The following is a 20,894-nucleotide window of genomic DNA, read 5'->3' as shown; positions in this document are numbered from 1 at the left end:
CACGTGTATATGTGTGCGTGCGTGTGGGAGAAACAGTTTGTGTGCACGCCCATTTGTCACCATCACTTCCAATAATACTTGAGCAACTGTTCAAAGTGTCATATTGGATGTCTCCGTGATAGCGTGTGCGCGGATATTGAGAGTCAGGTCAAGTGTGTGAGCGGTGGTGAGGGAGGAGAGAGAGTGAGATGAAGAAGAAGAACATGCTTCTTTTGTAAGAATCCGTCGCAAAGTGCTGGTGTCAGTGGATGGAGACAAATCCTGACGGTGCTGTGAGCCTCAAATACTTTGGCGTCATCAACCAAAGAGGGACACCGTTATGGGGAGTGTCAGCGAATTGTGCGCTTCTAGTTTTCAGGCGTTTTTGTGTCCGACGGTAAGAGCTCTGGAATCAGCTGCTGCTCCTGCTACTAAAGGTCAGTGGTTGTTTACTTTATAGATAGAGAGGCCGACATGTAGAGTTGCATGTGACATATTCGACTCGTTAAAACAACGTGTGGCATAACAATCACGCACGTGTGCAATCAACAGAATCATTCGCCAAGCTATGTGTGACAAATCACACCCTGATAAATTTAAACCATTTTCAAGAGGGCAAAGCAAATCATTTAAAATGTGGTTTATCAGTCACATGCTGGTGTAGTCGAAACAAAAAAACAAAAACACTCATTCTTAAAGCGACAGTATGAGTGGCGTGGTGTAATCAAAACAATCATCAAATCCATGTGGCAAAACAACCACACGCCAGTGAATCAAAATAAGCGATGTTTAAAAACGACAATCCTCGACCGTAAAATGTGACTCAAAACGATCATTTTCAAAGCTGTATGTGGCATAACAATCACACTAGTGCATCATAACAATCATTCTGCACATGTGACAGCAAGTAAATAAAAAATAATTGTCTATAGTCAAGACGATAGTTTAAAAAAAAAACATTCTCAAAGCTAAATGTGGCATAACAATTATTCTTGTTGTATGTGGCATAACAATCACACCGATGTAATCAAATCAATCACTCTCCTACCCATGTGTGGCATAACAATCATACAAGTGACATGTCTAGTCCAAACAAACATTTTCGAACCGATGTTCATCATAACCATTGACGGGGGTCGTCAAAATATTTATTATCAATCCTCGTTGCACACTTGAGTACAATGACAATAAAGGGGATTCTGATTCTAATTCTATGTGACATATCAATCACATGCTGAGGTGTATGCAAATTGTCAAAATGATCATTCTCAATCATAAAAAATTCACAAAGGTACTCTAGGTGTGGCGTAGCAGTCACACAGTGGTGAAAAAAAAACCAATCATTCTCAAATGTATATTTGGCATAACAATCCCACACTGGTTGATAAAAAATGATCAATATTATCAGTAAAAAAAAAAAAAAATCCTAAAGCTAAATGTGGCATAACAATCACACGCTAGGGCAGTCAAAACGTTAGTTCTTATTTTATTAAAACATAAACAAGAGCGATGTAATGCCCACTTGAAACTTCCACAAAACTGAAAATGAAGGATTCGACATTTTATCTAAACACTTGATAATGTCATTAGTATGAATGTAAGACTTTATCTCCATCCCTCGTGTAAATATCAGGGCAACATGTTGCAGCCGTTGCCGTGGTGATTTCTGAGAGTGCATGTGCGTGCCATGCTGTGTTTTATTTCATTTATTTATTTGGCATTTTGGTGTACACGCACGCATGAGTCAGACAAAAACCTACGTGCACGAGATGGTGGGCTCGATTGGAGAGCGTGACGCACACTCATCACCCTCTCGGGGCCAGAATGGATCCTCCTCTCAAGTGGGTGCCCGAGTGATATCATCTCCATGGCGGCCCACCGCTCTCACCCTTATAGCCTGTGTGTCATTTCACCTCATTCAAACTCCATTTGGGAAGCACGCGAAATGACAAGAAGAGTTCTAGTGGAGCTCGATTGTATGCACATTATTTGTCATTTTGTCTCGATTTCCTGCACGGTAAAATCATGAAACATTTGCTCAGATACAAGGTTAGATTTGTATCAAATCTAAACTTTTTTTTAGTAACCATGTTGATTATCTGATTCAGGAAAAAGGCCATTAGAGAGTTCCTGAGCTCTTCCTTTGACCCATCCTGAGCACATCCTGTTGTTAGCGTGTCCAAAATGGCTGATTAAAGTGCACAGCTGCATTCAAACACATCCAATATGGCAGCTACATCCGCCATAGAAAATTACTGTAAATTATTTTTTTTGTTCATTTGTACTGGCAGAGAGGGACTTAATGTTACTGAGCGATTAATAATTAAATAATTCTAAAATAAATATATAGGTGCATATATGCTTCAACATTTTTTTTTATAATTTCCACGGATGTGTCTATCCATTTCCTTTGTAATACATTTGTTTAATTGAGAAGACATTTGACAGAAAATCTGTGTTATGACCCAAAATGTTACGAAATTGTTTTTAATTTGTTAATTTTTGTTCATATAAATCGCCCCTCCAATCAGATAAAGAGATTAGATACCAGACGCCCGCTGATTGGCTGCGTCTGCTGAAGTCACGCCCACTCCCCCGAGCCTCAACACCGGCTGTCTTCCCGGGTGGATACAGTTGTCATTTTTTTCACCCCATCCGAGAACATCTTTAAATCCCCCTTTCAACCTTTAAAGTTACTCAAAGTTGTAAATTCTCGCTCCATTTGGGCCTTTCTTTCCCTGCGGGCCGTTGAACAGCGACGCGAACATGGTTTTAAAGTCGGAAGACGGCGTCGGTAAGTTGCACTGAGGGTCGTTTTAATTTAAGCGAGGCTAACTAAGTTAGCTCATCGAATTGGGCTAATTAGCAGCTAACTTGATGTTATTTACTAAGCGCATTATTCTTCTTTTATTTTAGCTAGTTAGTAACTAACTCGTCTCCTACTGTGGCAATAAAAGCTCCTTATGGACACACAAGCGAGCCATTATTAGTCAACTTGGACCGAGGCCATATTTGATGAGGTTCCGTGTTCATTTATTAGCCCTTTAAACCAGAGCATCTATTTTAAGACCTTTTTTTTTTTTACGTCGTTAAAGGACATTTTAGACATGACGACTTTGTGTGACGTTTAATGAATGTTGATGTTTTTTTATGTTAAGTTTGTCCATCAATGTTGGTTCAGCCATGAACCACAGGCAGCGGCTAATGTTTGTTTTCTGATCACACCCAGCAATGCATATGTTAATCCAGTTCGATTTGTGTTAAATAAGGAATATAATCTATGTTGCGAAATATAAATGTGCCTAGAATTGACGGAATATAATGTTCATGATGCAATTTAAGTGTAATTCTGTTTTTGTTGCAGGTGTCTCTGATGTTGTCTCTCTAATATTTATACTGTCACACCCAGAAATTTGTGTTGACCCACGTTTTTTTTTAATGTATAACCTTCTTCCAATGGTGCAAAAAAAAGGGATAAAAAGAACACAGGGGCCAACAGAATTGGTGCAGTTGTTTTAGACAGGAACTAAAATATATTGTATCTCCGTCACAATAATATCCCTATTGTTGAGTATACAAGAAAAGCACATTATTATTTTCGTTGCAGGTGTCTGTGACGTTTTGCCATCCTGCAGTTTATGTAGTTTGTGGCATGCGTCCCAAAACAGCTCCAGTTTATTCCTCATTCTCTCTCTGGCCACATGTCTGCTGTGCTGAGTAGAATGCACGTTGGACTTTCTGGTGATGAATGCCTCCCAGTCTCCGGGGGGAGTTCACCGTAACCACTGGATTATATCACGACGCGCTGAGCTGGTTAGCTTCGGGGCCAGCTGCCGTGGCAAGGGGACAATCCTCGCTTTATGAGTGAAGCGAGACGACCAAACGCATCATTTTCTTTTCTTCCCAAATAAACCCACTTGGCCTCGGGTGCCGGGTCAGCTGCCTATGACGGTCCCAGTGGGGCAAGGCTGGACGAGTCTGGACCGGGCCGAGACTTTAATTTGCGGCTGTTGGCATGTCATGACCACAACAACATTTTGTCTGTCCAGGCTCCTTGTTCCACTCCCAAAAAATTCTGGGAAAAAAACAAAACTAAACGGAACAGATTAGAAAGGCAGTGGGACCCGTGGCTCCCAGCTAAAGTTTTTTTTTCCACTGTTTTATACATAACAGGTCAAAATGAGTCTGTGGCATTTTTTTGCGTTTTTTGGTTTGCATGCAATAGTCTTTAAAATGAAAAGGCTTGCAGAAACAAACAGATTTGAATTTGCCGCTGTTGTGATGTTGATTTGTGACTTATTGAAGGACCTGCCAACTTTGTGGTTATGACACGCCCACTCAACTCAGGAAAAATTAACGGCACGTTGCACTGGCATCGAAACTTTGCGTCAGCTACTAACCATAGAGAAGTTTAGGGATAAACTGCTTTGATTCCTCCTGAGCATTTCGGAACAAGCGGGTATCTTTCGTGGAGGATGGCTTCACACGCGCTAAAAATACATTTCTAGGTTTTAGTCCACACAGCCACACGTACGCACGCATTGATCGGTCCCCTCTGACGGCTGCAAGTTTGCAGTTATTAAATTATGGAGTATTGTGGACTAATGAGGACGTGTCACTTGCAAGACTTGCAGAGCGGCTATCAAACAAGAGCTTTCCAACAACAACGACCTAATGCTGCACATTAGAAAATGACTATTTTCAGTTCTTTGCAACCGTATAAAAAGTGCTGTGCACACTTTGGAAAAATTCAGTTTAACATAAACTGTTTTTATTTTTGGAAAAAAAAAATTGAGGTTTGTTTAAAAACATTCAAATTATTTTCTAAAAGTTGATTATGGGAAAATTATGCAGTCTGTAAAAATCGGAGAAAAACATTGGCGTAATAATTTTTAACACGGTGTAGTTCAAGTTTACGTTAAACATAATTAATTTCACACCAGTTTAACAAGGTCTTACTGTACTTCAAACATCGCTCTTTATTTGCATGATATTTTCTTAGCGCATGGACGATACTTCCACTTTCTTTTGGACGGTGACTGTTCAAAATAATAAATTCCACGTTCGGCTCATGATGCCCAATTCGATGGTCACACTGGGAGGGAGGAGATAGACGAGAGGGAGGGGAGGCATTGGGGGAGGGTGACGTTAAAGGGGTTTGCCCCTCTCTGCCGGTCGCACATCAGTCTGTTCTCACATGCTGGAATAAGCGTCTAATCTGGACTGGAGTTCCTAACTACCGAACATCCTCTCAAACTCTTAAAAAGGACTCAAGGCCAAAATGTGGACTGATCAACTCTAAAATTCAGACGGGTGGACTGAATTGGATTGATATATTAATATATTCTCTTTCTGGTAAGAATCAGTGTGACAGGTGGCATGTTGTTATTTTTCCTCGCAACTTCAATGCTAAAATTTGTCACGTTTATTTTGTACGTGTCTTAACATTGTGTGTGTGTGTAGAGCGCATATGTTGCCCGTTCGAGCAGCTGGCCGCTATGACGAGGAGTCCCGTTACTCGCAGAAACACAAACACGCACTCAGTGTCCGCCAGAGACTCTTGCTGCTTCCGTCAGTCCGTGTTATAACGTAGGCTGTTATTTGAAATGTGCTGATGTCAATCAAGTGTTCCCATTGTTGTCTGCTCACAATACTGCATTGTCATTCTTGTCTTGGGTTATAATAAGAGCAACTGCAGTCTTGTTAAATGCCTGGGAGTTGTGTTTGACCTTTTTCGTGTGGATGTAACGCCACTTTTGACTTAGCCCGTTGTAAACCTCTGGATCACAAGGCAAAAACTATTATTATTGTCATTCTAGTGGCCGCACCGAACGCCAACGCAGGATCCAAGTGACACTTGCACAATCTAGATGGAGCTAATTTCAACTCAGTCATGTTGTGTCTTCAGGGTTTGCCTTACGAGATGGTTAGATAACAGCTGCCGTGTTTGTTTTCCACTCTGAATTTGGATGTCAGAAATCTGGGACTTCAGGCACTGCTTTTGTGTGTCTGTCTCGCTCGGATGTGGGAGGGGATCATAATAGATACAAAAATGGTGTTGCCATAGCGATCAAGACCAATCTCTTTGCCAATTTGCTGTCTTTACACATTCTTGTTGGCCCCTCAGTGCCCGATGACCTCAGTCCGGAGGAGAGACAGGAGTTGGAGAGCATCCGCCGCAGAAAACAGGAGCTACTCCAGGACATACAAGTAAACACAAACACAGATGCACAATTTCACAGTGGATCCCTGCTGAACTCGATGTTGTACATAGACCGGATAATTACCGTAATAATGTAATAATACAGGGTGAGACACTACACCAAAAAAAAAAGTCACCCCCAATTAACGTGCTTCACATGTTCCTCACTTGTCTGCTTCCACGTGCCCTCTGGACAAATGGGCAATGGGCCGTCAAATATTCCAGTAATGGAGACACGGGACGCCGTTGCTTTATAAAGAGGAGGGAGGGGGGGTGACGTTTGTAACCATGGAGACACATTTGGAGAAGTCCAAACTGGAATTATTTACTTAGAATGAGGATTGTGTCTGGGCAGTTAACCATTCCTCATCCCATTTTTATTTATGTTTTTATATCTTGTCTGACTCTCACCTATCTTGATATTTTTTTTGTTATGGCATTCATCCTTACTCGCTCCAGTCTGGGCCAACTGGCGGCGGGGGGGGGGGGGGGGGGGGGGGGGGGCATTGGGGTGGTTGGCCCAGCAGGCTAGTGAATGTGGGTCAGGGAGTGAGGACAGAAGAGAGGGGACGTAAGGTTGCCGGGCTGACCCGAGAACAGGTGCTCCAGCTCTCACAGGACATTTGTGGGGGGCACAGAGAGAGAGTTCAGTCATCTATGTTAGGACTGGTTTTTTTCTACTTTCTCTTCTTTATGCTCTTAGAGGCTGAAGAATGAGATAGCGGAGGTGACCAGCGAGATTGATAACCTGGGCCTGACTGAAGAAAGGTAAGAAGTCTTTCTTGAAACATTTTTGTGTGTAAGTGCAGACCTCTGCCAGGGCTATGAAAGTTGACCCCTAAAAAATTCAGGGTACCATTTTGTCTGCTTATTTGTTCGCGGGCTTGTTCTTGGTTTAAGAAAGGGGCCATTTTGAAACTCAAATGGACTTTACTTCAATTTAATTCTCCATGAATATTCTCAATAATCCAGATTATGGACATCGGTAAAGTTTGAATTGTTATTGTTATCCTTTTTATTTGGCTTTGTTGTGTGATTTTTTTTTTCCCTGTAAGCATTAAAAATTGACTTGGACAATTATGCTATCAGGCTAACAATTTATCGCCTTGAAGCAGAGTGAACTACAACCAAGATGCCACAAGATGGCACCAAACCCTGTCTTGATATTAGAAACGTATTTATTGATGTTACAGAATTATTTTTGAAGTGATAAATCTCGACTGAGCGATTTAAGATATTTGTATGTCAGGGAGGAGTTAAGTTTAGCCTGGGTTATTAGCGGAAGTTACCGAAAGTCTCCGACATGCATTTTTTTGCAGATCAAATCATCTATAAATGAATATTGTAAAATGTGTTTAAATTATTAATCTGCTTGTGGAGTATAAACCAAAATTTCGATTTCTTTTTGTAAAAACAGCAACCCTGTGTACAGTATTACCTTATGATGTTTTTTGTAGCTGATGTTAATTTCTGGATTTGTTAGGAAAAGCATGCAGAGGAATAAACAGATGGCAATGGGCCGGAAGAAATTTAACATGGACCCCAAGAAGGTGAGAGAAATACTCTTAGAAAATGTCAAGAAAATAGATGATGAGAAAACATTTGGAAGATAACCCAAATGTTTTAAACAGTTGTGGCTTAATTATAAATTTGTGACATGTTGTCTCAAGGGGATCCAATTCCTGATTGACTGCTCGTTGCTGAAAAACACCAGTGACGACATCGCACGCTTCCTCTACAAGGGCGAGGGCCTCAACAAGACGGCCATCGGCGATTATCTCGGAGAGAGGTCGGACTTTTTCCAGACAGTTCTTCCCGAAAGGATCCTCTGAAGCACAAATCAGTGACGTACATTGACAAATCTGTTGCAGAGACGACTTCAACATTGAGGTGCTGCACGCCTTCCTACAGCTGCACGAGTTCTCGGACCTGAACCTGGTCCAGGCCCTGCGGCAGTTCCTGTGGAGCTTCCGTCTTCCCGGCGAGGCCCAGAAGATCGACCGCATGATGGAGGCCTTCGCCCAGCGGTACTGCCACTGCAATCCCGGCGTGTTTCAGAGCACAGGTTTGTGGGCGAAATTCAGCCACAGAATTCTGATGGCTGTGCTCCAGGAATAATGAGTACTTTTTACTTGCGCAGACACGTGTTACGTGTTGTCATTTGCCGTCATCATGCTAAACACCAGTTTGCACAACCCCAACGTGAAGGACAAGCCCTCCGTTCAGAGATTTACAGCCATGAATCGAGGCATTAACGACGGAGGAGACCTGCCCGACGAGCTTCTCCGAGTAAGAGCGTAATTTTGTTCATTTCGACTGTGCAAGGTGGCTGTTGTCATGAAAACCTGGATGGAGAAGCTGTGCCTGTATCGTAAGAGTAGCAATTGCCATAATTACATTCTACTGCAGAGTAGGGCTTGACCCAAGTAGATGACGGGTTGACTTTTACCACTGTTCAATGATGATTATAGCTTGAAGTTGATTAATCGACAGTCACGTGTTTTCGCATTAACATCACGGATGCCTCCCTGAAATCAAGACGTGTTCGGTCAATGTGGCAAACATAGCACAGTCACTTGCAAAATATGCTACCGCAACCTCAAAAATAACAAACTTAACGCAAGCTGACAAACAGCCTGAATTCTCACAGGCAGACAGTTTATATCAAAATTTCGCAACAATCCACGGTAACGCAACAGCAGACGTAAATGCAAAGCATTCTCTCCTCCTGTAAACGTATTGTCCGGCTCTCTGTGTGCAGAACCTGTTCGAAAGCATCAAGAACGAGCCCTTTAAAATTCCGGAGGATGATGGCAACGACCTCACGCACACTTTTTTTAACCCTGACAGAGAGGGCTGGCTGCTCAAACTCGGTAGGCATTTGCCAGCAGCGCCTCCTAGTGGCCTCTCCCAAAGGAGAACTGTCATTTATTGATGGAATAATACAATGTGAATGTCAGCTTGTGTGTTTGACAAAATCTTGACTGTTTTCTTCTTCTTCTTCTTTCTGTTTTATGAAACCAGGAGGTAAGTTCCGTCCCACTCGGCTTTAATGCACCGACCGCTTCGCCTTCTCTCACTGCTGTGTGCACATTAGCTTTGAGCTCACGCGCTAGAACACAAACCACGTCACGCCCTGTCTCCCACGCTGTGCTTTTAATCTGACAACCGCGCTGGCTTCTCATCCCCTGATCCTATTGTTTTTTTTTACTGCAGCAAAATAATTTTTAACCTCCCGTAACAGCCAAAGTTGCCATCAAGGATCCTCATGTCGTTTTTTTCCCCACAGGTGGACGGGTAAAGACCTGGAAGAGGCGCTGGTTCATCCTCACAGATAACTGCCTTTATTATTTTGAGTTTACGACAGTGAGTACACTTTAACCTTCTGTAAAAAAAAATAAAATAAAAAAATGTGCCATATGTGTGATATCAATATGATTGTTTTTTTTTTCACTTTCTCCACAAAGGACAAAGAACCCAGAGGGATCATCCCCCTGGAAAATCTGAGCATCCGCGAAGTTGATGATTCCAAGAAGCCGGTAAGTTCTCTGAACTTTTTCGCACTGGATGTGGTTTTGAAACGCCTCACTGGCGCTCTTTATTCTTGTCGTATTCCCAAGAACTGCTTTGAGCTCTTCATCCCGGACCACAGAGATCAGGTGATCAAGGCCTGCAAGACGGAGGCGGACGGCCGCGTCGTCGAGGGCAACCACACTTTTTACAGAATCTCCGCCCCCACCGCAGAAGAAAAGGATGAGTGGATCAACAGCATCAAGTGAGACTTAGTTGCTGTTTTTTGTAATTGTGCCAAATAGTAGTTCTTCATAGGATGCCTCACAACCCACGACAAGGCACTTAAACAATGTGATTGTGACGTAGAACCTAGCAAGAGTGCATATTCAATATCTGTTGCCTTTTCATACAGTGTCAAACCCTATTTGGCAACAGCACTCACGTCAAGATTAGAAAATTTCTATTTTCTAAAACTTAGTTATGAGGTGTCCTTCATGTCCCTTGCAGAGCCGCCATTAGCAAGGACCCCTTCTATGAGATGTTGGCTGCTCGCAAAAAGAAGGTTTCCTCTCTGAAGGGCGTGTAGTGTGCGCAGACACACACAGGTTTGACTGATGAGTGCTGCTGGGAAAAAAAATGGAGCTCATACTCTCACACCAATGAACCACTGTTGCACCTTCATTTTCCCAAACTGCAAATTCAACTAATTTCCTTTTTTTTTTAAATACATACTAGTATATATGTGTTTGAGAACCACCCTCTGTCTGTTTAATTAGTTTTTTGCTTCTCTGGGTGGGAAGCTGACTGAACAATTTACATCTCATGAAAGACAATGCAAAACAAACAAAAAAAAAAAACTGGATCTCCGTTCACATTTTGTTTCCACACCGTTCCCCTCGACCTTTCCCTCCCAACCCTTCCACGCTTTCAAAGCACAATTACAGTCGTGGAAATGGAAGGTGATTGAAGGCGTTGCTTGGTATTTATTTGTCCTTATTTATTGTTTTGTCTTGATTAAAAGTTTACAACCAATCAAGGTTCTTCATAAATCTGCATTCTTTTGGTGTGAATTTCACAAAAGGGGCTCTCACATACACACAAAAAAAAAATCACAAAGATATTGGCTCACTTTTCACTGCAAGGATGTTATTGCATGGTAAACGAAATGACACATTTTTCCTCTCCTTCACTGTCTCCAACGTTCACTCTTGAAATCACTTTCAATTCAGAAAGCAGAAAATACTTTTTCAAATGTAACATGAAAGTCTGTATCTGTCTTTGTGAATGTGTGTGTTTCATTTCCTGGGACACACAATCGTAGAATTGAGATCACCAGTACACCGGGGATACTCAAGTTCGTCTTTCACATGTGCAGTATCAGCAGGAATAACATCGCCTCGATGCTCACCACCTGTGCAACAACAACAGACACGACGCCAAGGGAAAATAAGACCAGGCTGGTAGGTTTTGCGTAAAAAAGAAAATGAAAAATGAAGCCTAAAATGACATGACCTGTTGGACCTAACGTCTGAGACAATACCTGTTTTCACCACTAGAAGGCAGACGTCTCCAGCCTGGAATTAGAAGACTTACACAAAGCCTGGAGTGGGGCCCAAAAACTAATGTCACAATGTTCTGACAGTGTTCAAACAATAACATCGTCCCTCCTCTCTGGAGATGATAATGGTCTTTACAGTAGTTGGTGTTCTAATTGTTTTGTACAAAGCTATTGTTTGAGCGCTGATTTTTGTTTTTTCCTGCCAGGAACGACGAGATAGCGGATGCAAAAACGCAGCATCTAAAAATGTCTCCTGTTCTGAGGTCAGACAAAGGTAGAGATCCATTTTTTTTTACAGATTTTTTTTTCTTTAACTGATTTTTATTCCTCCCCAAAATTAGCTTAAGGAAAAAAATTTGAAATTTTAGTTCTACATGTTTTTTTTTTAATGTTTAATCATAATATATTAAACTAAGATGTTCAGTCCACTTAAGTGGGCTAAAGTGACAAACTTGATGAATTTTTGTGTTTTTTCACAAATTCTCAAGTCTCCTTTACCAGCTCATGTTCACATTCTTTGTTGTCATGCAAACCAAACAAAGTGTTGTCCACACAGCGGAGGTGATCCTCCAAAGATGGTGCTCATAAATAAATGTGCGTGAGTCAGAGTGAGGAGGGGTTGAGTCAGTCGTGGCACTTTTCAGAGGATGCTGCTGGGAAGACGAAGACGAGGACGGGGGTTCGGTACGGACCGCAAGGGCTCTGCAAGTTGCTTTAGAAAATTGCCCACAGTTGATTCAAAGCTGGATTCTAGTCCAAGACTATTAATCACTTCCATGAATGGATGATGTCACAAAAAATATAAAAATGTCAAAAACACTGCTAGCCAAACTTTAAAAGGGAAAAAAAAAACCTGAAGATTCAATGTACTTTTTCCAGTGGTTTTTTTTTTTTTTTTTTTAATGTAGGGGGCAATTTTATATATCCTGACATAAAGTACAGGTACATGCTATTACCCTGCCAAGCCAAAAGGTAAGCAGAGCTGCAATGTAGTACTCAAGCAAGTTTGTCCACATTACCTCAGAAAAAGTTCTTGATGAACGGCGTGACCAGTTTGACCCAGAGTTTAACGTGGCGGTCCGGCTGCTCGAACGTCAACCCGGACACCTCCGAGGAGCGCTGGTATAACATCTCCTGCTCCTGTTTCATGGCAGAAGAAAATTGAAGGCCTAAATGAGACGTCATCAGCGAGTCGTCTGACTAGGAGGAGGGCAGAATGAAAAAGCGGACCTCTCGCAGTTGCTCCTGTAACTGTTCATTCTCTGTGACGATGGCAATTTGAGCCTCTAGGTCGCGGTGAACTGAGCGGTAGCCGAAATTGGGGGAGCCGATTAGTGTGAGGCAAGGTCGGTCCTGCCCGTGGAGGTAGTACCACAGACCTGGAGGATGAGGGCACAGAATTAGCACATCGGGAAAAAAAACGATCACAAGCAAAACAATCAGTATTGTAGATTTAGCTCAGCACATCTCAATGCTGCAATTTCACATCAACAGACTCGAAGTGGCGTCACCTTTGGCATGAAAAGTCCACTGTGGCCGGTGATACTCGTGCAGTTGGATGCGGCCCTGCTGACCCAGCTGGCGCATGCGCTCGTAGAACTGCCTGGCGATGTGCGTGTAGGCGTCGGGGATGGCGCCGGCGACACCCTTGGCCCCAAAGAAGCCGTTGACCTCCGGCGAGGCGGTGAGGATGCGGTAGCCTGCCCCCGCCCCCAGCACCAGACGCATGTACGCCTGCGTTAGGTTGAAGTAGCCCGACGTCAGGTACACGGTGGAGTCTGGCTCCGCGTCTCGCAGCAGACGCTGGAGGAGACGAGATTAGAAATATTTGAGTCCTATTTTGACGCAGTTTTACTTCATTTTCCAGAGAATGATGCAAGACTTTTGATTAGCGTACACAACCAAATTAAGACCGTTGGCGGACGTGTCGTTCTCGTTTTCAAGCATTTGTTTTTAAACGACTGCTTTTAAGTTTATTATAGGATCAAAGTGCGAGTTCAAATGGCATTTTACAAACAAAGCTTGCTGTGCTGATGCACTCGTTTACATTCCATTGCGCTGGCGATTGTTTTTTTTGGAGTTTATGCCCAGAAAATGTGACTAACTAACAACCAGCTCAAATATTCCACCGTTAGTCATGTTTTTATCCTGTGAGTCACACATGCAGGATTACAAACACGCCACTCCCACCCACCTGCGTGACCTGCTCGTCCACCTGGATGCCGAGGGGCTTCATCTGGACCAGAGGGAACACCCAGGTGTCCTCATCCTCCTCTTCCTTCTCAGTATGCTGGCTGAGGAGCACCTGCTGGCGCACGCGGGCCATGTCCACCACCTCCATGATGCGCTTGCTCGCCGCCGCAGAGAATTCCTCCCTGTCACCTGATTGCCGTGGAGATCCAAACAAGGTAAAGACAGTTGAGTATGTGTATTGCTAGTTTATGCATCGTATGAAAATAAGACATCCAGAAGGTATTGACTTCTGTGGAGAGATGTCAAACTGGCTGCTCATGTTTCCAATCTAATAAATGAAGTTTGAGAAGTGGGGCAATAAGAAATGGGCAAAACTACCCAATGATAGGTGTCCAAAGCTTGTGGCATCATATTAGAAAAAACTTTAAGGTAGTAATTCAGCTAAGCCTGTCAATACTTAACACACATTTGCAAAAAAATCAGTCATTTTATTTTGTATAATTCTGACAGACGGAAAAAAGACGAGCATGAAATATTTAAAAAGTGAAACTCATATACTTTCTGAAAGTTCTGTGAATAGCCAACCATTGTTTTTAAGACTACTCATTACAGAATCATGAACAGGTTCCTTGTGGCCTTTATATTGATTACTCATCGACTAAAAGTGTGACAGCTAATTTTACCCTCGAAAGTGTTCCTTCAATGAGGAAATGTCAACTGCATTTTTATCAATTAACCGCATGGGTGTGTGTTTGTACGAATGCATGTGTTCTCCCAGGGCATATCATTTTACAGCATCACTGTCAACATCACAACGCTATTCCCAGCGTTTGGTTTCCACAGTCCGGCAGACATGATGTCATTCGCCCAACAGAAGTGGCATCTTGGAAATCTGTACTCCGGTTATGACTATGCAATGTAAGTGATTGAGTGTGTGTGTTTTGCAGATCCTTCATATTTTGTCATGTTACATACAGCCTTATTCAAAATGAAATATTTTTTTTCTTCTCAAAATGTCTACACACAACACCCCATAATGACATGAAAAATGTTTATAGAAATGTAAAACTCAGAAATCTTATGCACAATTATTTACAGCCTTTGTGCAATAGTTTGAGTTTGCAATAATTACAGCACTCAAGTTATTATTATTATTTTTTTAAATATAGATGCCACAAGCTTGGCACACCTATTTTCAGTTTCGCCCATTCCTCTTTGCAGCACCTCCCATCGGGTTGACGGTGAGGACAACAGCCAATTCCTTTGATGTACAGGACATGTCAACTATATACAAGTTAATTCTAAGTACAAAGAAAGGTTTTTTTTTCATATAATCATGGGGTGTTGTGTATAGAATTATCAATATACTCTGGCTCCACTCTGTGGTTATAGTCAGTGGTACTGCATCAAATTTAAAATTATTTGGACCCTCTTGTGACAATACAAAAATAAACAAAATATTAGAAGCACCAGTACGGTTCCCACAATAATAAAACAAAAAAAAACAAAAACATCAAGGCGTCAACCTTTGTACGGGTGCACCATGCCGTCCTGCATGGCCACCGAGTCATCGGGTCTAAGCTGCAATGAAACGTCTCCGACCGCCTCCACCAGTTCGGAGAAGAAGTCTGCGAGCTCGCTGCAGTCTTCCAGCAGGACGTAGCGGTCCTGCCGGTTAGTGAAGTAGGAGTCGCTTAGATTGGCCCTGAGAGGAAAAAAAAAAAAAAAGAACACTTTAAACCGCATATAGGTGCTTCTTGAACATAGCACATGCTTAGACCTAAAATTCTTATCAAAATTGACTTTTGATAAGGCAGAGAAATTACCAGCTTTTTTTTTTCGCACCTTATTTTTTTTAGTTTTTAAGTAGTGTAAGTTTAGCTTTATAGAGTAGACTATATTTCTACTTTATAAAATGTATCCGGATCCAGATGATTTTATTTTGTGCAACCACCTGATGAAATCAAATTGCATAAATTTAACTCACCATTTTTTTCACTGTGCGCTAGATAAAATAAACTATAGCTATTGCAAACCGCTGCTATGCACCGCATTCATTTGAATACAAGTTTCAAAGGATTTGCATATGCACTTCCTGCGCAATCTCTATTTGATTTTGCAGCTTGTTTGCATTCATCATCAGCTTCCAGCTGCGTGAACTACAAACACAACCGGACAGAAAAAACACACATGACGCTGCCACTCAAACATTTCCAAGAACTCATCGGACAGCCCCTGCGAGGCACATTCAGGACGCCAACTTTTTAGCGCCGACTTGGCACCTACCCGCTGATGATGAAGCTGTCGTCAAATAGGTACACCTTGATGTGCTGCACGCCGATGGTCTCGTTGAAGCGCTGCGGCACGAGCAGCCTCAGCAGGCCTCTCAGGTCGGGAGTGTGGTAGAGGGAGACGCGCATTTGCGAGGTGAAGCGCCGAAGCAGAGGCAGCAGCATGGTCCTCGAGTTCACCTGCCCTGAGGAGATGAGCATTTGGGGGTGGGGGGGTTGAGCACGCCCCCTTTTGCCCCTCTCATAGGCATTTTCGCTGTGACGGGAATGATCGCTGACCTCGAGAGCCTCGTGTGTAGTCTAGCAACACGGAGACTTTAAGGTTGGCCGCTTGTGAGCGTTCGAGTGCTTCCTGCATGCAGTCCACCTGTAACACAATAACAAAATGCACAAAGAAAAATACAGCGAGTGAACGTTTGTGATGGTTCAGGGACAGTGACCCACTCCAACTGGAACAAAAAAAATTACAAAATGGAAACGGAAACTCAAAACCATTTCACGGTGAGCTTAAGACAATTGTTCCATATGCTTAAAAAAATGCTTTGGTACTCCACCACGAGTCCAGCCATTTTTTTGTCTATATACTTAATAGGCCAGACCAAAATTAGTTTTAGCTTTTTTTTATTTATTTTTTTTTTATTATATTTATTTATTTTTTAGTTTGACACACATTGGCCAATTATGTGGCAGTTTATAATTTTATAACTTCTCAAAGATGATTTTTAAAGTGGAACTTTTTTTTTTTATTAATGCCATTATTGTGAGAATTCTAACACTTTACTTCTACATCGTCAAGAAGAAAAAAAAACGTATGGTACTCTTCTTTGGTTAGTTAGATAAGAGAACCTCTCGGTGAAAACTTTAGTCTATTTGTTCTTGCGTGATAATTGTTTTGATGTTGCACTAATGCACGAGAACGTCATGACCGTTTACAATCTTAAACTGACAGCCGGGTCAAGCTTGAGTTGAGGCCTTGCTCCTTCCTTGTTTGTGTTCTGCCATTTAAGTGGACACCTTTGCCTTTGCTGAGCTGACGCCATCTACAAGCACTATCTTGTTCGCTCTACACCCTTGGTCGTTCAACCAAATGCAACAAAAAAAAAAAAACAATAATTGCCATCTGACACTTCTAACAGGTTATTAGCGCTGTGGCTCTTTTAATAGTGCAACAAGCTACATTGTGTGCAATGACAAAACGGGCCATGGCAATGTTTTTTTTTTTTTTTTTGCTTTCCAGGCAGCCAGGAGAGTTTAACAATGACTCAACTAGAGCATCTGGTGCCCAAATGCACGCAGTCGGTCGCTTCCTCTTTCTCGCAGTGACACGTAGGTACACTCCCCTGAATGTCGATGCTTCGTTTTAGCCACACATTTTTGCATGCGTCCCAGTTTTGTGGGAACACTTTGTGGAGAGGCCAGAGTGCAAAGAGTGCAAGCTGTTATAGCCGCAAAAAAATGAAACAACTCCACAGGTTTATTTACTGTTTAAACTATTAACATAAAGGCAGTTATTTCAGATTTCACACTCAACGGAGTTGATCATCATTGTTTCAATATGGTGCTTTTTGTGGTATTTTTTTGGGTGGTGTGCCCGTGAGATTTTTCCAATTACAAGGTATGGAAACACTGATATGAGGGAGTTGAAGTTGACCCCCACAGAGATGGAAACTCCCTGACCACACCTCTTTTTTTGTTCAAAGTACACCACAAATGATCTCAATGGCGGTCACATGGCTCCTTTATTATCATTTTTGCGCTTTGTCAAAATCAGACTTGTACACAACAACGCCGCCGCCTGGGATTTCTTCAGAGCGCGAATGACTCATCTTCAAAGACTTTGGCAAGTGACGCCAGCTCACTCGGATGCTTTTCGCCGTGTGACTCAGCTTCTCTGCGCGGTGTACTTTTTTCATGTGTGTGTGTGTGTGTATATGCGTGTGTGTGTTTTTCAAACAAAAACATCAGGAAAAGAGCTGAATGTGAACATCAGCCCAGACTGTGGTTTTCATCCTGTTATGCTGGGCTTCCAGGCATGGAGAACAGCATGCCAGTGCAGGCCAGAACTGGTGTCCTTATACCCGTAAAAACCTCAACACTTTGCAATCATTGCTTTTGCTTGGCGCGGGGAACGTTTTCATTCTGGAACTCTTGTGCCAAAGTGAACCGTGACTCACTTTTTCTGGCATCGCTCAGTGCGGTGTTTTGGATTCGCTCTCACCTGCCCAAACTAAAGATGGCTGTTCTCTTGAGAACACGCACAGTAATACCACGTCTCTCTCACCAGGTCTTGTTCCAGCTGACCCGTTCCCAGATACAAAGAGGCCAGCACCACTCGTCTCTTTGCAGTCCTGACACGTGCCTGATGGGAAAGAAATGCTGAACGTGAGCATGGTGTGATCGATGTGAGTGTGCAATTCCCGCAAATGAGAAACGACAAAACACTTTTTTAATACAGTTAGTTTGAATTCGTTTTATTTAGACGTAGTTTGAGTTTTTGTAGAGATTTGTTTATGGTGCATTTGACGTTTATTGTTTTAAAAGATTCCTCCAAAATTTACTCATTTAAAAGTGACACAACTTAATTTCATTCATTGCTTTTGAGACTTTTCCCCTTGTAAAGGTGCGATCGGGATTATTTTTCTTCTCAAACTGCATTTGAGACATTCCTTTATAAATTGACTCCAAGACTTAGTCATTTAAAAGACATTAAAAGACACATATGAGACATTTTTAAAAGGTGCCAAGAAGACTTATTCCATCAAAAGTCTGATTCAAGACTTGTTATTCATTTTACATCTGGGAAAATAGTACTTCCTCTCTTACTTGAATCTGAATACAAAGACGGCCAAAATCCAGGTGCAGAGTATTTGCCTTTTAACTGACCTTCAGCGTCTGGTAGAACTGGTCAGGTGAGGCGAGCACTTGAACACGTGTGCCGTTGACCCGGAAGGCCGGCACGCGCTCCGCCATCCATCGGAAATGGCCGTGAAGGCTGTGGGGTGCATCTGGCACCGCAGCGGCGCTCTCTGGAGCAGGCTTGGCTTTGGCCAGCAGAGGCGCCAAAAGAAGAACGGAGGAGCTGTGCCAGTGGAAATGTGAAAACGGGATTAACTGTAGACGAAGAAGAACGCTTAATACCCATGCAACTGCGCTGAATACTAACAGGAGGTTCTCAACCATGCAAATGTGCACGCTAAGTAATGAACGTCAAATCTGACTCATCGATTAATCCATTATTTGTGTGGCGAGTGGCAACTGCCTAAAGCAGTTTAAGTAATGCCACAAAGAGAATGAAGCTCCTACAGGTGCCCATTTGTCTGAAGATGACTCATGTGCTGCGACTGCGGTTTTCACACAGACACCTGACAACTCATCCGTTCAGCGCCCACACCATGCCAAAGGACAAAATCTCTCATTCATTGTCGTTGTTAAACCAATGCCAATGACATTTCCCGTCGCTGGTAAGAACATCCCCCAGACCATGGTAACAATTGCTATTTTAAAGAAGAGTAATGCTTCATGTGACAATTGTAACGGTGAATGTTCCAGAGTCATAATTTGTGGATCCACTAAATCATTTGCAATACATTTATGTATCACTTTAAAGAGTATATAGCTACATATAGGGACTTGCGTGCACAAATTTAACTCATGACTCCTCCCTAGATTAGCACAGCGCCAAAGCTTTGACGTTTGTTACGCATCACTTACAGTCAATCTGACGTTCCTGCATTAAGAACAAAAGCCTAATTGTTCAAAGATATGAGTATTTTTTAGCACATAATCCCATTTTGCTTAAAAGATTAAGTGAAAAGTCAAATATAACTATGTTCTTCTTTGAATGAAATATAACATAACTATCTTATAAAAACACAACTACTCCCATGATAGTACAACTTTTTATAAGCCTTTGACCTTGTAAAAACAAAAATAGAACTTGTTCTCAAACCATTACATTTTTTTTCTTGGAACAGAAGTAAATGTCATTCTAACTATATCTTTCCCCAAAACAGGCAAGTTTTTTATTTCCTTTGGCATATACACATAGACTTGGTCGTTAAATCGTTATTGGCGTTAGGATTGTGAGAAGGTTCTTGGAAAAATGTCCTTCCTGTAAGGGTCTCGAGAACCAAAAAGTTTGACAGATTCCATTATCGTAAACCAGCTATTTAAAAAAAGTAGGCATTAAGTTAAAAATGTTTATTTCATAAAAAGGAAAATGGCTATTATAGTAATAAAGAATAATTTCCCCCAATATGGCTGCTATTTGTTTACCTCGGAAACGTCACAAAGTACCCGGCTATTCAAAAGGGGCGGGACAATCAGTCAAACCAGCCAATGGAGTCTCGGAGCATAACAGCCAATCAGGCAACAGCGCAGCTCTGGAAAAGCCGATGGTTATAGAAGACGGACCGAAAACTAACGAGGGGCATATTAAATGGCTCACGAGTTCTCCCAATTAACGCAATTTCCTGCAACGACGACGATACCAGAAACGACAAGAGTTAATTTCATGGCAAACACCTTAAGTATTTTTTTAAACAATTCGTGGGAATACTTTCTCGGACTTTGAAGGACTGCAAAGCCAGGGAGACCAGGGAGAATGACGTTTAAAGCGCACAGCAGCATTTAAACGGAGCATCCCCCCCGTGTTACTTTATTAGCATTCGAAGGCTGCTACTGCTTATGTCAACGGGATGCCTAGTTTACAACACGAAACGTCGGATTTCACTGTAATTTCGGCGTTTTATTTCAACGTCGTCTCTTACCCGCCTCGTCGGTCCCGCGCGCGGAAAAGCCGGTCGGATATTCGCGTGAAGACCCCGGCCAAGGCAGGGGCGTACACGGAGTACACCAGCCTCCTCCACGACATGGGGGCCGCCATTTGTGCCGCAGCACCCATTTGAAGGGGGGAAAAAAAAGGAAACTCAAAAACTTTATTGACACAAAGCGGTGGTCACGTGACAAGAAAAACCTGCGAAGACTTCCAGTGAGTAACGAGCTGGCATCACTCGACACATTAACTTAAATAAATGTCACACTGGTGAGGTTAACCTCAACCTGAAATACACGAACAGATACTGCATTTGCATAGTCATACATAACATTGAGTAAAATAAAGTATTACTTTCCCCCTCAATGTACCTGCATGCGCACG

At 42.4% G+C, this 20,894-nt stretch overlaps 2 protein-coding genes across 3 annotated transcripts; one reads left to right on the top strand and one right to left on the bottom strand.

Annotated features, from left to right (window-relative positions):
• The first annotated feature begins 120 nt into the window (after positions 1-120).
• On the top strand, positions 121-10,726 carry LOC148317426 (cytohesin-1-like). 2 transcript variants are annotated; one of them, XM_088283718.1, is made up of 12 exons: positions 121-416; positions 6,107-6,189; positions 6,885-6,949; positions 7,665-7,731; positions 7,852-7,970; positions 8,053-8,246; positions 8,322-8,470; positions 8,943-9,054; positions 9,471-9,547; positions 9,649-9,720; positions 9,802-9,956; positions 10,202-10,726. In XM_088283718.1, the coding sequence occupies exons 1-12, from the start codon at positions 320-322 to the stop codon at positions 10,278-10,280; spliced, it is 1,269 nt and encodes a 422-aa protein (XP_088139844.1). In that variant the 5' UTR covers positions 121-319; the 3' UTR covers positions 10,281-10,726. The 2 variants fall into 2 exon arrangements, with proteins under 2 accessions (XP_088139844.1, XP_088139845.1); XM_088283719.1 differs by lacking the exon at positions 121-416 and adding an exon at positions 2,535-2,773.
• A 93-nt stretch (positions 10,727-10,819) lies between these two features.
• On the bottom strand, positions 10,820-20,662 carry pgs1 (phosphatidylglycerophosphate synthase 1). Its single transcript, XM_088283717.1, has 11 exons — positions 20,506-20,662; positions 18,620-18,815; positions 18,018-18,095; positions 16,016-16,103; positions 15,732-15,921; positions 14,972-15,150; positions 13,447-13,634; positions 12,764-13,055; positions 12,483-12,631; positions 12,272-12,392; positions 10,820-11,105 (listed from the first exon to the last, which is right to left on the bottom strand). Exons 1-10 carry the CDS (start codon positions 20,637-20,639, stop codon positions 12,273-12,275), a joined length of 1,614 nt encoding a protein of 537 aa, XP_088139843.1. The 5' UTR covers positions 20,640-20,662; the 3' UTR covers positions 10,820-11,105; position 12,272.
• Positions 20,663-20,894: the final 232 nt, after the last annotated feature.

This window comes from Idiotropiscis lumnitzeri, chromosome 20 (assembly GCF_059441095.1).
Source record: "Idiotropiscis lumnitzeri isolate Australia: NSW breed Sydney's pygmy pipehorse chromosome 20, RoL_Ilum_1.0, whole genome shotgun sequence".
NCBI lineage: Eukaryota > Metazoa > Chordata > Actinopteri > Syngnathiformes > Syngnathidae > Idiotropiscis > Idiotropiscis lumnitzeri.
Note: the sequence above shows the minus strand (reverse complement) of the source record. Positions and strands in the feature narration are given on the sequence as shown.